This window comes from Podarcis bocagei (assembly GCF_964188305.1).
Source record: "Podarcis bocagei genome assembly, chromosome: 5".
Lineage (NCBI taxonomy): Eukaryota > Metazoa > Chordata > Lepidosauria > Squamata > Lacertidae > Podarcis > Podarcis bocagei.
Genome location: NC_138129.1, coordinates 1672468 through 1689289, shown reverse-complemented (window position 1 = coordinate 1689289; position 16822 = coordinate 1672468). Strand labels below are relative to the sequence as shown.

Here is a 16822-nt window from a genome sequence, read left to right as displayed (position 1 = left end):
ACCACACGCTCAATCACCTTGCCCAAGAATGGAAGATTTGAAACTGGGCGATAGTTGGCCATACTGGCCGGGTCTAAAGATGGTTTTTTAAGAAGCGGTTTAATGACCGCCTCTTTCAGCGGATCTGGGAATGTTCCCTCACAGAGGGAAGCATTCACCACCCCGCAGAGCCCATCGCCCAGCCCTTCCCGGCTAGCTTTTATAAGCCAGGATGGGCAAGGATCAAGGAGACAGGTGGTTGGTTTCACTCGTCCAAGCAGCCTGTCCACATCCTCGGGGGTAACGGATTGAAATTGATTCCATGCAACTTGACCAGACAGGGCTCTAGCACTCTCCCGCCCCAGCCCTGCTCCCACGGTGGTGTCTAGCTCCTTCCGAATATGAGTGATTTTATCTGCAAAAAACTTTGCAAAATCGTTGCAGGAGATCTTGGGGTCTTTACAAGGCCCCGATGGTAAAGGTGGTTCCGTTAAATTGCGGACCACCTGAAAGAGTCTCCTGCTACTATTTTCTGCAGATGCAATAGAGGCGGCGAAGAAAGTCTTCTTTGCCGTCGCTATCGCCACTTGGTAGGCTCGACGTTGAGCTCTAACCTGTGTCCGGTCAGATTCGGAGTGAGTTTTCTGCCACCGACGCTCTAGCCGTCTCAGCGATTGTTTCATCGCCCTCAGCTCCGAAGAAAACCACGGGGCTGTCCGGGCTCCATGCAATCGGAGAGGGCGCTTCGGAGCCAGACAGTCGATAGCCCTGGTTAACTCCGCATTCCAGCGGGCCACCAGGGAATCAGCTGAAAGGCCATCAACACGGGATAAAGCATCCCCTACCACTCTCTGGAAACCATTTGGATCCATTAAGTGGCGGGGGCGGACCATCCGAATTGGTCCCACCTCCCTGCAGAGGGGAAGGGTCGCGGAGAAGTCCAGTTGCACCAGGAAGTGATCTGACCATGGCACTTCTTTGGTTTCATTTTTACTTAGTGTCAGATCACCCACGTCGCTAGAGGTGAATACCAGGTCTAAGGCATGTCCATGACTATGAGTTGGGCCCAACTTATTCAGGGACAGCCCCATGGAGGCCATGCTTTCCACGAAGTCCCGAGCGGCCCCTTGTAAGGTCGTGTCGGCGTGGATGTTAAAATCCCCTAGGACAACCAAACTAGGTGTCTCCAGGAGAACATCCGCCACGACCTGAAGCAGCTCGGACAGGGAATCCTTGGTGCAGCGGGGAGGTCGGTACACCAAAAGGAATCCTGTACTGCCCCTATTGCCCAACTTCCAGAACATGCACTCAGAAAACTGGGTCTTCCCAGTAGGACGCCTGGTGCAGACTAATGACTTCCTAAAAATCACTGCAACCCCCCCTCCCCGCCCACATGACCTGGGTTGCTGTGCGTAAGAGAAACCTGGTGGGCAAGCGGCAGCAAGGACGGGCCCATCTGTCTCATTCAACCAGGTCTCTGTCACACAAGCCAGGTCAAATCCTCCATCCACAATCAGGTCGTGGATGGCAGTGGTTTTATTCACTATTGACCTGGCATTACACAGCAACACCTTCAGGTTATGTGGGTTTCCCCTGTTGATTCCAGTATCCATCTGGTCAAGGCCAGACCCGGAGGCAGGGATAGTCTTCAAACAACGACTAAACCTGCCTCCTCGGTAATGACATGGTCTGGTCTTAGCGTAACTCCGCCTCCTGCCCATGATCACCGAGATCGGATGTCCCAGTGCTTCCCCCCCTGTGGAACTTGTCCCAGCCAAAATTTCTCTCCTGAGAAGTGCTCCATGACTCAAAACCTTTGGGAATCGCTGATCTAATCATTTGGTGGAGAATAATCACTTCCACCTTCCATCCTCCTTACCCAACGAGAGGAGTTGCCTCTCCCTTCTAACACATCAAGCTCCTGGCCTAACTCCCTTCCTGCCACAGCTCTTCTGGGGGCCTTGCTGTGAGTGATGGGTTTGGCACCCTCTGGCTTCTCTTACCTTTAATGGCTCTCATGCATTCGTGGCCACAGCCATTGCTGCAACACTTCTGCTCAGGTGAGCAAGAGGCATCACTCTTACAGCCTTCCACACAAAGCCCAGGTCCAGTGCGCCGGGGACACCGTCCAGGGTGCACTGGAAGAGAAAAAGGTGACACCCATACTGGGATGCTCTACTGGGGATTTGGTTTTCAACGGGTAGCAAGCAGTGGAATGAAGATGGAAACTCCACACAGCACTTTGAAAGAATGCAGTATCTTGATATAGAATAAAAAGGCAAGGTTGTCATCACGCTGCACTTTGCTTGGCTGCCAACAGGTAATGCTGTGAACTACAGTGTGATAACTTCTGAGAGCTGCTGAGCCATGACAGCAGTGCTGGCAAGCGAGATGGGGGGGGGGGGAGAAAGATGCAGCTGGACCAACAGCGCAAGCAGGACCTGCCGGAATGCTTCTAAGGATAGGGCAGTGGGGCCTAAGGGAAGGATGGGTGGTCTAGTGAGCTCTGCTGAGGTGTAAGGGGACAGGTAATGGTGAGGTGTCACGGTGCAAGGTGTAAGGTTTGGTGAAATATCAGGGGAGGGCAGTTGGATAAGAGGATGGGGGTTGGGTGGGGGCAGGTTGGTAAGTGAAGTGAAAAGGGGTACAACCCCTGGGCCATCATCCATGGGGTGGAAATGAGAATTTGGACTTTGGAAGATTAAAATATAAAGGTATGGAATACTGTATGCATGATCGAGCTAATAAATGTTTTAAAGAGGGCAGACAAGGGATAATCTTTGTGGAGAAACGGAATGTTTCTATTTATTGGTGTAATAAGGTACGATAAAATTGTAGAGTTAGAGGGGACTCCAAAGGTCATCTAATCCAAAAGTGAGCAATGCAGGAACCGCAAGAAGATAGAGTGGTATGGGGTTGGGGGCCTCGACGCAAGTGGTTGTGGACAGAAATACAAGCCTGGCCTGCATTTTGCTCAGGGGGCTCTGTTCCCCGGTGGGCTGGATGCTATCCTGATTCTAACAATGCCCACTGGGGCCTATGTTCTCCTGTAACCCTGGCTCTCATTTAAAACAGGAGTGGGGGGCCTCCAGGCACCTCGGCCTCCCCATTTTTCCTGCCCACCTGCCCTGCCCTTGATGCAAAATCTAACGGGAGGTGCAGGGCAGGTGGAAGCAGACCTTTCCCTGCCGGTTGCCGTGGACGTGCTGCATGATTGACACGAGGCCCCAATCTGCCTGATGTCACTATGACAGTGGGATGATTGAGCAGGCGGTTTCTTCCGCCCACAAGTCACCGTTGGCCCTTGGGATCATGGAGAGAGAAATACCTGGCCGACGTGGCCAAAAGGTTCTCTGACCTTTTTATGAAAAGGAACTTTCTAGACCATGGAGAACCCGTGATAGGAGGCCAAATACGCCGCTGCTATACCACCCAATCATTTGGTGAGAAACAAACCTCCCACCTTCCATCACCCATGGCCAATGAGAGGACTCACTGCTCCCTTCCAACACGCCAAGCTGCTGGCCCTGAGTGTCTTCCTGCTACTGCTCTCCTGGAGAGAGCAATGGGCTTGGCCCCTGCTGGCTTCTCTCACCTTCAACGACTCTTTTGCATGCAAATCCACAGCCAGTACTACAACACTTGCTCCCAGGGCCGCAAGACTCATCACTCTGACAGGAGATTGCACATGTGCCAGGGCCTTTAATCAGAGGACACTGTCCAGGACGCACTGCAGGAGAGAAAGATGACTCCTACACCACAATGCTGTGGAAGTTTTCTTTTCCACAAGCAATGAAGCCCGTGAGCTGAGCGTCCATCCCCCGGAATACAAATCTCAGGCCAGAACAAGCACAAGCCTCTGTGAGAATCCAGGACAGCCCCACTCAGCCCCCCATCCCAAGATCTCATGGGGGTTCAGTATCTAGAGAGAGAGGACCCCTGACAATCATGTCCAGTCGCGAACAACTCTGGGGTTGCGGTGCTCATCTCACGTTATTGGCCGAGGGAGCCGGCGTACAGCTTCTGGGTCATGTGGCCAGCATGACTAAGCCACTTCTGGCAAACCAGAGCAGCACATGGAAACGCCGTTTACCTTCCCGCCGGAGTGGTACCTATTTATCTACTTGCACTTTGACGTGCTTTTGAACTGCTAGGTTGGCATGAGCAGGGACCGAGTAACGGGAGCTCACCCCATCGCGGGGATTCAAACCACCGACCTTTTGATCAGCAAGCCCAAGGCTCAGTGGTTTAGACCACAGAGCCACCCGCATTCCCCGGTTCAGTATCTACTGGAAGGCTAATGCTGTGAGCCTTTCCACCTTCTGCTCAACCAGATCATATGGGAAGATGAAACTATCTATCACAAAGACACCAACACAGTCCTCAGTGGCCAGCCTAAGAGATATCCTGGCACCCCTAAAATGTCAAACAGCTCTGACCACCAAAAAGTTCTCCCTAATATTGAGTCAGAATCTCCTTTCTGGCCATTTGAATCCTTTGCTTCAGGTCCCCACCTCTGGAGCAGCAGCAAACAAGCTTGCTCCATCTTCTTTGGATATCAGAAGATGGCTATCAGGTCAACTGTGGGGCTTCTCTTCCCCAGGCTAAACATACCCAGGGGCTGGAAACCGAGCCTTGTGAGAAACCGTTGAGGGAGCTGGGTAGGCTTCGCCTGGAGAAGAGAAGACTGGGGGGTGACATGTGGACCATCGTCAAATATCTGGAGGGCCGTCACATGGAAGTTGAAGGAAGCTGGTTTGCTGCTGCTGCTGCTCCAGATTCAAATGACAAGAAATGAGATTCTCACTCCTTACGGGGTCCTCGCCATGGGATCACATTCACCCGGTGCTCTACCAGCGGCACTAGCTCCCAGTGGAGTACAGGGTCAGGTTTAAGGTGCTGGTTTTAACCTTTAAAGCCCTATACGGCCTAGGACCCTTGTACCTACGGGACCACCTTTCCTAGTATGTCCCACGGAGGACCTTACGGTCTTCAAACAAAAACATCTAGGAGGTCCCGGGCCACAGGGAGGTTAGGGTGGCCTCAAACAGAGCCAGGGCTTTTTCAGCTGTGGCCCCGATCTGGTGGAACGCTCTGTCACAAGAGACTAGGGCCCTGCGGGACTTGACATCTTTCCGCAGGGCCTGCAAGAGCTTTCTGATGTTAAGAGTTATTCAACAATGGAAAAGACTTCCCCAGAAGGGGGTGGACTCTAAGAAGGGTGGAGACAGGTTGGAGCAGGTTCAGAGGAAGGCTGTGCAGATGGTCAACACCACCAGAGGAGAAGGAAGCCTGGCTGGCCTGGGATTCTGCCCTTACCTTGTTGTCCAGCTGCAGACGGCAGCTCAACACAGATGGTGAGGAGGCCCATGAGGAAGAAGACGAGGAAGAGCCTGGCTTTCATGGTGCTGTTCCTGATGCAACTGGCAGAAGAGTCTGGATGCTGTGGCTGATCTGGCCCAAGATTTAAACCCTCGGTTAGAGAGAGAGGTGAGCACAGCCCTTGGTTGGGCAAGAGGAAACTTCAGCAACAAAGGTGACAGTTGGCTTTCATCACCGGGATGGCATAAGATTACACTTGTGCAACAGAACTGCTTCCCCCTATGTGTGCACCCCACGCCCTCCCCAAATTTGCCCAGAGGTGTGCAGGATGCAATTCTCAGAGTAAGAGCAAGTGATCATCTCCTCTTGCAAGGATAAAGAGTTTTTCCTAAAACCCGATGTTAAGCTAATAAACTGCAAGGATAAATGAGTCACTTCTCCTTCATTGCACCCAAGGGCTCCTTGCTGAGCAGGAACCCTGTCCTTTTGTAGGTGAGTGGCCTCCAAAGTAGGTTGCAACAGCTCTACCTCTTTTTTAAATCAGAACCAGTGAAGGCGGCGAAGGTCCTGTGAGTGTCTGGAGGATGAATGGCAGCTAACAGATTGAGGTTGAATCCTGACAAGACAGAAGTACTGTTTTGTGAGGACAGGAGGAGGGCAGATATGGAGGACTCCCAGGTCCTGAATGGGGCAACTGTGCCCCTGAAGGACCAAGTGCCAAAACAAACAAGATGAATTTTAACAGGGAGAAATGTAAAGTATTGCACTTGGGCAAAAAAAATGAGAGGCACAAATACAAGATGGGGGACACCTGGCTTGAGAGCAGTACATGTGAAAAGGATCTAGGAGTCTTGGTTGACCACAAACTTGACATGAGCCAACAGTGTGACGCAGCAGCTAAAAAAGCCAATGCAATTCTGGGCTGCATCAATAGGAGTACAGCATCTAGATCAAGGGAAGTAATAGTGCCACTGTATTCTGCTCTGGTCAGACCTCACCTGGAGTACTGTGTCCAGTTCTGGGCACCACAATTCAAGAAGGACACTGACGAACCGGAACGTGTCCAGAGGAGGGCAACCAAAATGGTCAAAGGCCTGGAAACGATGCCTTATGAGGAACGGCTAAGGGAGCTGGGCATGTTTAGCCTGGAGAAGAGGAGGTTAAGGGGTGATATGATAGCCATGTTCAAATATAGAAAAGGATGTCACATAGAGGAGGGAGACAGGTTGTTTTCTGCTGCTCCAGAGAAGCGGACACGGAGCAATGGATCCAAACTACAAGAAAGAAGATTCCACCTAAACATTAGGAAGAACTTCCTGACAGTAAGAGCTGTTCGACAGTGGAATTTGCTGCCAAGGAGTGTGGTGGAGTCTCCTACTTTGGAGGTCTTTGAGCAGAGGCTTGACAACCATATGTCAGGAGTGCTCTGATGGTGTTTCCTGCTTGGCAGGGGGTTGGACTCGATGGCCCTTGTGGTCTCTTTCAACTCTATGATTCTATGATTCTATGATTCTATGATTCTATGATTCTATGATTCTATGATTCTATGATTCTATGATTCTATGATTCTATGATTCTATGAAGTGCGCAGCCTGGGAGTCATTCTGGACTCACAGCTGTCCATGGAGGCACTGGTCCATTCTGTGTCCAGGGCAGCTGTTTATCAGCTCCATCCAATACACAGGCTGAGACCCTCCCTGCCCGCAGACTGTCTCGCCAGAGTGGTGCATGCTCTGGTTATCTCCCGCTTGGACTACTGCCACGCGCTCTACGTGCGGCTACCTTTGAAGGTGACCCGGTAACTGCAACTAGTCCAGAATGCGGCAGCTAGACTGGTGACTGGGAGCGGCCGCTGAGACCACATAACACTGGTCCTGAAAGACCTCCATTGGCTCCCAGAATGTTTCCGAGCACAGTTCAAAGTGTTGGTGCTGACCTTTAAAGCCCTAAACAGCCTCAAAGGCCCAGTATACCTGAAGGAGCATCTCCACCCCCATCATTCAGCCCAGACACTGAGGTCCAGCTCTGAGGGCCTTCTGACAGTTCCCTCACTTTGAGAAGCCAAGTTACAGGGAACCAGGCAGAGGGCCTTCTCGGTGGTGGCACCTGCCCTGTGGAACACCCTCCCACCAGATGTTAAAGAGAAGAACAACTACCAGACTTTTAGAAGACATCTGAAGGCTGCCCTGTTTAGGGAAGCTTTTAATATTTGATGGATTATTATATTTTAATATTTTGTTGGAAGCTGCCCAGAGTGGCTGGGGAAACCCAGCCAGATGGGTGGGGTATAAATGAATTGTTGTTGTTGTTGTTATCAACATGTTCCTTTTAAATGCCTAACTGGGGTGGGGAAAAGAGGGGAGACTGCAAAACAAGCCCAGCCCCTTAGATGGGCCTTGTCACCCATGCAGATGCTGCCCCCAATCCCCTCTCCCTGACCTTCAGAGGACCAGGAATCATACAGGAATTCATGGGGTCTGAACTAGTGGGGTGCCACAGGGTTCTGTCTTGGGCCTGGTCTTATTCAACATCTTTATCAACGACTTGGATGATGGACTCAAGGGCATCCTGATCAAATTTGCAGATGACACCAAACTGGGAGGGGTGGCTAACACCCCAGAGGACAGGATCACACTTCAAAACGACCTTGACAGATTAGAGAACAGGGCAAAAACAAACAAGATGAACTTTAACAGGGGGAATTGTAAAGTATTGCACTTGGGCAAAAAAAATGAGAGGCACAAATACAAGATGGGTGACACCTGACTTGAGAGCAGTACATGTGAAAAGGATCTAGGAGTCTTGGTTGACCACAAACTTGACATGAGCCAACAGTGTGACGCGGCAGCTAAAAAAGCCAATGCAATTCTGGGCTGCATCAATAGGAGTATAGCATCTAGATCAAGGGAAGTAATAGTGCCACTGTATTCTGCTCTGGTCAGACCTCACCTGGAGTACTGTGTCCAGTTCTGGGCACCACAGTTCAAGAAGGACACTGACAAACTGGAACGTGTCCAGAGGAGGGCAACCAAAATGGTCAAAGGCCTGGAAACGATGCCTTATGAGGAACGGCTAAGGGAGCTGGGCATGTTTAGCCTGGAGAAGAGGAGGTTAAGGGGTGATATGATAGCCATGTTCAAATATAGAAAAGGATGTCACATAGAGGAGGGAGAAAGGTTGTTTTCTGCTGCTCCAGAGAAGCGGACACGGAGCAATGGATCCAAACTACAAGAAAGAAGATTCCACCTAAACATTAGGAAGAACTTCCTGACAGTAAGAGCTGTTTGACAGTGGAATTTGCTGCCAAGGAGTGTGGTGGAGTCTCCTACTTTGGAGGTCTTTAAGCAGAGGCTTGACAACCATATGTCAGGAGTGCTCTGATGGTGTTTCCTGCTTGGCAGGGGGTTGGACTCGATGGCCCTTGTGGTCTCTTCCAACTCTATGATTCTATGATTCTATGCTGGATCAGGAACTAGACCTTGGTTTGATGAAGATATTGACCTAATGTGCAGCAGTTGTTGTAGGACCAGAATAAAATGCACGTATTTACATAGCATATAAAGCATTTTCTGATTAAATACAGGGGAAATCAAGGAGGAACACAAGACTATGAGGACACAGAACCGCAAGATTAATACATAATCGTGGCGAAAGCAGTTAGGAATTTGTGACATAAGCAGAAGTTGAGCTTAGCACACAGAGAATGCTTGAGCAAGATTTTTAAATGCAAAGTTGACACACACTGACTTTTCGGTAAGGGCACTTGGATGAATGTCTAAATAAGTAGCCCACACAGCGTACTGTGTTAGAAGAGCAAATTTGTTCAGCTGCTCTCTTCCTCTCTGGTTCTATCTTCGAAAAACTGCCATGCGGGACCCAGTCAAAATGAGGGAGGGGCAGCATTAGGTGGGCTGCAGGTGTCCCACCCCTATGGCCAAGATTACAGGCACAAGGTATGTGAAGAGGTTTGGGTGTTCTAGGTGCCACACCCCACCCTCAGCCAATCAGCACACGGCACACCCCATGATGTCACCCTCCCTCCCTGCAGTCATGCCTTAAATAATAAAATAATAATAATAATAATAATAATAATAATAATAATAATAATAATAATAATGTTTAGTCGTTTAGATGTGTCCGACTCTTCGTGACCCCCTGGACCAGAGCACGCCAGGCACTCCTGTCTTCCACTGCCTCCCGCAGTTTGGTCAAACTCATGCTGGTAGCTTCGAGAACACTGTCCCACCATCTCGTCCTCCGTCATCCCCTTCTCCTTGTGCCCGCCATCTTTCCCAACATCAGGGTCTTTTCCAAGGAGTCTTCTCTTCTCCTGAGGTGGCCAAAGTCTTGGAGCCTCAGCTTCAGGATCTGTCCTTCCAGTGAGCACTCAGGGCTGATTTCCTTCAGCATGGATTGGTTTGATCTTCTTGCAGTCCATGGGACTCTCAAGAGTCTCCTCCAGCACCAGAATTCAAAAGCATCCATTCTTCGGCGATCAGCCTTCTTTATGGTCCAGCTCTCACTTCCATACATCACTACTGGGAAAACCATAGTGTCAGGGGTTCAGGAGCAGAGGCAAGAGCAAGGGAGGAAACAGAGAGCGAAGGGGAGGAGGCAGAAGAAAAGATGAGTGATGACGACGACCCGAGATCTCCGAGCCTTTCCAGTGAATCAGAAGATTCACAGAAAGGAGCACCAGTGGCCAGGGCAAGGGGGGAGTCTAGGGGGGCACCCCAGGAAGATAGAGCCAGAGGGGACTCAGAGGAGAGCAGTTGGAAATCGGGACCAGCGTCACCACCAGAGAGCAGGGAAGAGGAAGGGAGCCAGGGAGCAAGCGCTGGCAGCTCACAACAGGGGGGGAGGGCATGAGTCAGGAGTGGCCACACCTCCATCGGGGAGCGAAGAAACGGTCAGATGGAAAGTGGAAGGTTGGGCGCGCGCGCCAAGTTCAAATGCACAGGAAAGTGACGCAGTAGGCAGCCCTGAAAGAGCCAGGTCCTAAAGCCCGGCGCAAGGAGACAGGAGGGTCCGGGGGGTCGGCGTCAGAAGAATCCAGGAAGAGACCCCGGGGGCAGAGGGACCCAGAGGAGAACAGTCAGGCAGAAAAGGTGGAGCAGGGCTAGGATATTAAGTTGGTGCACAAGGGGCGGAGACTCAGACGGAGCTTCGCCGATCTAACCACTAGACGTAGAGTTGCACGCAGCAGCTTGAGAATGGAAACTGTAATTCAATAAAGACTTTTACTTAATGATCGCTGGCTAGCGTGATCCTCTGTGAGCTAGGATCTGGAAGCAGCTCTGACAGTAAGCTCCGTCTCATGATTGTGGGCATCTACAGCCTCGAGGAGAGGAGAGAAGCAGGTGCCTACTCGCGAGCTCACGAACGGCAGCCGACATGACGGCTGAGCAGCAGATAGCGGAACTCAGAGAAGCAGTGTCACAACTGAATGCTGAGGCTCTCGCATCCAGGAAGAGAGAGGAGGAGGCAGCTGCCGCCTGCAGGGATCTCCAGGTCAGGTTGGACATGCTTACGAAGCAAGGGCAACTGACACCCAGACAGGAGGGAATTGGGTTGGCGAGACGAACAGGGGGTCTGGTCTCTCACTTCGATGGGAACCTGCAACAGTACCCCAATTTTAGAGCAGACGTAATGTGCGCACTGCAACTGCTGAATAAAGACTTTAGAGATGAGCAAGAGAAAGTGGGATTCATCATGTCCCATTTGCATGGGGATGCTAAAGCATGGCTGCGCAATTTGTGGAGGGATAATGATCCGGCGCTCCAAAATGCGGATGCCTTTATTAAAGCGATGGATGGATGTTTTTTATCAAGCATTGACGTGGATCTTGCTCGGCAGCAGATACATGGACTGAAGCAAGGGAGGGCCAGCGTAAGGCAGTACCATGCCCGCTTTTTCGCTTTGGTCAGTGCCCTGGAATGGGACAGAGATTCGGCCCATGTAAGAGACCTGTTTTGGGAGGGATTGCACGGCTCTGTGAAAGATGAAATTGCGAGGGGGGAGAGACCCCGGACCACGCAGGAGATCGTTCAGAGGGCGCTGGCGGTGGGGGTGCGGCTGGAAGAACGTCCGTGGAGCAGGGACGAAGGGCGTGGAGGGCGTGAACCAGCCAGGGGCTCCTCCTTCCTTCCCAGAGAAGCAGCGCGTGCGCAATCCACGCCTCCGTCTGGAGGAAGGACTGAACCTATGGAGGTTGGAAGTGCAAGGGCTCAGTCAGCAGCCAGAGCCCTAGCACCGACAACAGTGACGGCGAAGCCTCCTAGAGGGAACAGGAAGTGTTACATATGCGAGGAGCCAGGGCATATGGCGAAAGAGTGTCCCCGGAGGCTCCGCAAGCACACTGCAGCCTCAGCAATGGTAACTGCAGCAACGCAGCACGGAGAACCACAGCAGGGAAACGACGCAGTCTGGCTGGAGGAAGAGGCACTGGGGCCCAGCCAGACGTGTCAGTGAAGCAGTCCCCAGAGATTTTACACCCTGTGAAACCCCTCCCGCCCAAACCAGTAGTGAGGCTCACCGCATCGCTCCAGCTGCCCACTGGAATCACCATGGACGTGCCAATCACCATTGACTCAGGAAGCAATGCGGACTTTATAGGGCAAGACTTTGTCGACCGGCACGCTATACAGTTGCTGCCGGCCACGCTGCCCCTGCAGGTTGTCACGGTGGATGGCAGGGAGCTGCTCGGGGGGCAAGTGGTGAAGCAGACGCCACCAATGGTGATGCGACTTGGGAATCACAGGGAAATCATCAGCTTCAACGTCACTCAAGTATCGGACACGCCCATTGTATTGGGCATGAGTTGGCTGGACAAGCACAGCCCAACGCTGGCGTGGTACCAGAGGCAGCTGACCTTCGGCTCTTCATTTTGTGCTGAACACTGCATCGTGCCCCGGCAGGAAGGAGAGGAAGAGGAGACACAGCTGCTGCTAGGCACGCTGCAAGCGATTCCCCACAAGTACGCAGAATTTTTGGAGGTTTTCTGCGAGAAGGAGGCAGACAGGCTACCCCCTCACAGACCATATGACTGCAAAATTGACCTGCTGCCGGGGGCGGCGCTGCCTAAAGGGAAGCTGTATTCCATGTCTGAGGATGAACTGCAGGAACTCAAGGAGTTCATAGATCATAATTTGGAGCGCGGTTTCATCCGGGAGTCCAAGGCAGCGGGGGGCAGTCCTGTATTCTTTGTTAAGAAGCGGGACACGCCCCAAAAAAGACTTGTCGTGGACTATCGCATCTTAAACAGTGTGACCAAGCCATCGGACTTCCCCATGCCCCGGATCGACGACCTCCTCGCTAAGGTACGGAAGGGCAGCGTGTTCACCAAGTTAGACCTGCGAGGGGCGTACAACCTCATTCGCATGCGGGAAGGAGATGAGTGGAAGACAGCCATGTTCACGCCACTGGGCACCTACGAATATAGAGTTATGCCTTTTGGATTGCAAAATGGCTCCCACGTTTTTCAAGCATTCATGCATCACGTGCTGGCGGGACTTCTCTACAAGACGTGCGTCTGTTTCTTAGATGACATCCTGATCTTTTCGGAATCGCAGCAGGAGCATGACAGACACGTCAAGGAAGTGCTGAGCAGGCTAAAGCAGCATAGGCTCTACGCCAAGCTGGAGAAGTGCCAATTCGACGTGACTGAGGTGGATTTTCTGGGCTACAAGTTGTCTGACAAGGGGCTCGCCATGGACAGCGCCAAGGTGCGAGCGGTGTTGGATTGGAAAAGCCCACGCAACCGGAAGGAGGTCCAACGGTTTGTCGGCTTTGCGAACTTCTATCGCAAGTTTATCAAAGGCTTCGCTATGCAGACAGCGGCCATCACGGACACGCTTAGCTCCAAGAAAAAGAAGTTCATTTGGACAGAGCAGGCGGAGCAGTCCTTTCAGGCACTCAAGCGTCTCTTCGCGTCGGAAGAGCAGCTGCTGCATGTCGATCCCAGCAGGCCGATGAGGGTCGAGACAGACGCCTCGGACAGAGCCGTGGGGGCAGTCCTGCTGCAGAAAGACCCGCAGGGGGTTTGGCGGCCGGGAGCGTTTTACTCCAGGAAGCTCAGCAAGTCTGAGCAGAACTACACCATCTGGGACAGGGAGTTGCTGGCCATTCATGCAGCGTTCAGAGCCTGGAGGCACTTCCTGATCGGCACCAAGCACACGGTGCAGGTTTGCACGGACCACAAGAATCTGGAGCACTGGCGCACGGCACAGTTCCTGAACCAGAGGCAGATACGTTGGGCTGAGTTCTTTGCGAACTTCGACTTCCGCATAGAGTATGTCCCGGGGGACACCAACATCATGGCGGACGCTCTCTCCCGTAAGCCACAGTATCTGGAGGACGCAACGCCAGCGGCCGCCATGCACATCTTCGCACCAACAGTGTGGGCGTGCGCCGCGGCTACCGTGGACCTGGAGGCGGTGCGACGAGCGTTGCAGGATGACTCCTTCGCGCAAGCAAAGATGGCAGAGGTGCAAAGGGGCACGGCAGCGACCGACGGGTTCCAGCTGAGAGATGGATTGCTCATCCGTAAAGGGGCCATCTACGTGCCGGGAGATGAACTTCGCGCCAAGGTGCTGCAGCAGCTGCACAACGCGCCCACTGCCGGGCACTTTGGCAAGGAGAAGACGGTGAAATTAGTCGCCAGGGATTTCTGGGGGCCCGGAATGAGAGGGGAGGTCGCGGACTACGTGGCGAGGTGTGACACCTGCCAGAGGGCCAAGCCAGTGCACAGACCGCCGGCCGGACTGTTGGAACCGCTGCAGACTCCGGTCGAACCATGGGAGAGGGTGGCCCTGGACTTTGTCACGGATCTGCCCAGCTCGAGGGGCAAGACGGCAGTGCTGGTGGTGGTGGACCTGTTTTCCAAGATGGCACATTTCATCCCGTGTGCGAAGGTGGCCACGGCGGAACAGACCGCCAAACTGTTCATAGATCACGTGTTCAAGGTTCACGGTCTGCCACGGTCTATTCTGTCCGACCGGGGGCGGCAGTTCATCTCGAATTTCTGGCAGAAGCTGATGGGCTTCCTGAACGTCAAGATCAACCTGGCGTCGGCGAGACACCCGCAGACCAACGGGCAAGCGGAGCGGGTCAATGCCATCATGCAGCAGTACCTGAGGTGTTATGCGAATCAACAGCCTGCGACGTGGGTGGATTACCTGCCGCTCGCCGAGTTCGCCTACAACAACACGAAGCACGTGTCCACGGGGGTCACGCCGTTCTTCGCCAACAACGGGAGGCACCCCAGAACCTTCCCGGGACTGGAAAGAATGGGGGAGGGGGAGCCGCAGACAGCAGATGCGTTCGCGTCGGAGTTGCAGGAGGTCCACGATCAGCTGCGGCGGCACCTGGAGCTGGCCAAACACGCATACAAGGTACAAGCGGACAAACACAGGAGGGTTGGCGAAGAGATCCATGTGGGAGACTGGGTCTGGTTAGCAGCCCACGCAGTACCGGCCAGGTCGTTGGCCAAGAAGAAACTAGGGCATAAGCAACTGGGGCCCTACCAAGTCGAAGAGCAGGTCAACCCGGTAGCTTTCAGGCTGGCGCTTCCGGAGGGTTCCAGAATGCATCCGGTGTTCCACAGATCGGTGCTCACTCCCTACAAGGCACCGCACAGGTTTCAGGAACCCAGAACGGCACCGAGTCCACTCAGAGAAAGAACCGGGCACGCGGGAGTGGCACAGGAGGAGCGCATCAACGAAGTCACGGAGATTTTGGACTCCAGATGGGGGGAAGAGGGGGTAGAATACTTTCTCGCCAAGGAGGGCACCCCGGCCAGTGCGAACAGCTGGGTGCCGGGCTACGCCTTGGACGAACCTCTGCTCAAAGACGAGTTTCATGCCCTCTTCCCACATAGGCCAATGCCAGAAGACTTTTTCGACGACTGGCTTTTCACGCCCACGCTTTCTGCCAGCACGTTCCGGGGGTTCAACTCGGACGAGGACCCGATACGAGACGCCCGTTCCCCGGAGGGGTCCCCCTCGGGATCTGCCTCAGAACCCTCGTATTGGTGGGACGACAGACCAGAGGAGCAGTGGCGCAGGAAGTGGCTGGAAGGTCCAGGACGAGCAACGCCGCCAGGAGGAAGTGAGGGAGAGACGGACATGGACGTTTTCGGGGACGACCCTGGTTTCGAGCACGGCGGCACAGAGATGGAAGCGGAGGTGACCGTCGTCGACGAGGGCAGGGAGGAAGAACCGGAAGACTTCAGATGGAGGCCCGCCACGGGAAGCGAACGGTATCCGACGTTCGTCCCTTTGACACAGCAGCACCCAGCTCCCGCACCGAAAGGAGGGGAGGGGGGAACGGGGGGCTTCGAGGGGGGGATGGATGTCAGGGGTTCAGGAGCAGAGGCAAGAGCAAGGGAGGAAACAGAGAGTGAAGGGGAGGAGGCAGAAGAAAAGATGAGTGATGACGACGACCCGAGATCTCCGAGCCTTTCCAGTGAATCAGAAGATTCACAGAAAGGAGCACCAGTGGCCAGGGCAAGGGGGGAGTCTAGGGGGGCACCCCAGGAAGATAGAGCCAGAGGGGACTCAGAGGAGAGCAGTTGGAAATCGGGACCAGCGTCACCGCCAGAGAGCAGGGAAGAGGAAGGGAGCCATGGAGCAAGCGCTGGCAGCTCACAACAGGGGGGAGGGCATGAGTCAGGAGTGGCCACACCTCCATCGGGGAGCGAAGAAACGGTCAGATGGAAAGTGGAAGGTTGGGCGCGCGCTCCAAGTTCAAATGCACAGGAAAGTGACGCAGTAGGCAGCCCTGAAAGAGAGCCAGGTCCTAAAGCCCGGCGCAAGGAGACAGGGGGGTCCGGGGGGTCGGCGTCATAAGAATCCAGGAAGGAAGAGACCCCGGGGGGCAGAGGGACCCAGAGGAGAACAGTCAGGCGGAAAAGGTGGAGCAGGGCTAGGATATTAAGTTGGTGCACAAGGGGCGGAGACTCAGACGGAGCTTCGCCGATCTAACCACTAGACGTAGAGTTGCACGCAGCAGCTTGAGAATGGAAACTGTAATTCAATAAAGACTTTTACTTAATGATCGCTGGCTAGCGTGATCCTCTGTGAGCTAGGATCTGGAAGCAGCTCTGACACATAGCTTTAACTATACAGACCTTTGTTGGCAAGGTGATGTCTCTGCTTTTTAAGATGCTGTCTAGGTTTGTCATTGCTTTTCTCCCAAGAAGCAGGCATCTTTTAATTTCGTGACTGCTGTCACCATCTGCAGTGATCATGGAGCCCAAGAAAGTAAAATCTCTCACTGCCTCCATTTCTTCCCCTTCTATTTGCCAGGAGGTGATGGGACCAGTGGCCATGATCTGTCCCATTAAACTTTAATTAGTTTAATGCTAATCATATGTCCAGTGCGCTTCCGATGCAACAATGTCCCATTACAGCAGAGCATTTCGCACAGCGGCTCAAGAAGGGCTGGAGAGTCAGCATCTTCTCAATAAAGGAATCTTGGAGCAAGCGGTTTGGAACTCAAATAAAAGGTTTATTTACACAAA

The 16822-nt window shown here is 53.2% G+C and overlaps 1 protein-coding gene across 1 annotated transcript in view; it reads right to left on the bottom strand.

The window, feature by feature from the left end:
- Positions 1 to 16822, bottom strand: part of LOC308588334 (nigwaprin-b-like) — a 62467-nt gene that overhangs the window by 2252 nt on the left and 43393 nt on the right. The window contains exons 2-3 of the mRNA XM_081196813.1: positions 5299 to 5433; positions 1983 to 2117 (exon numbers count right to left, since the gene is read on the bottom strand). Coding sequence (XP_081052939.1) covers positions 1983 to 2117; positions 5299 to 5433 — 270 coding nt within the window. The remainder of the gene's footprint in view (positions 1 to 1982; positions 2118 to 5298; positions 5434 to 16822) is intronic.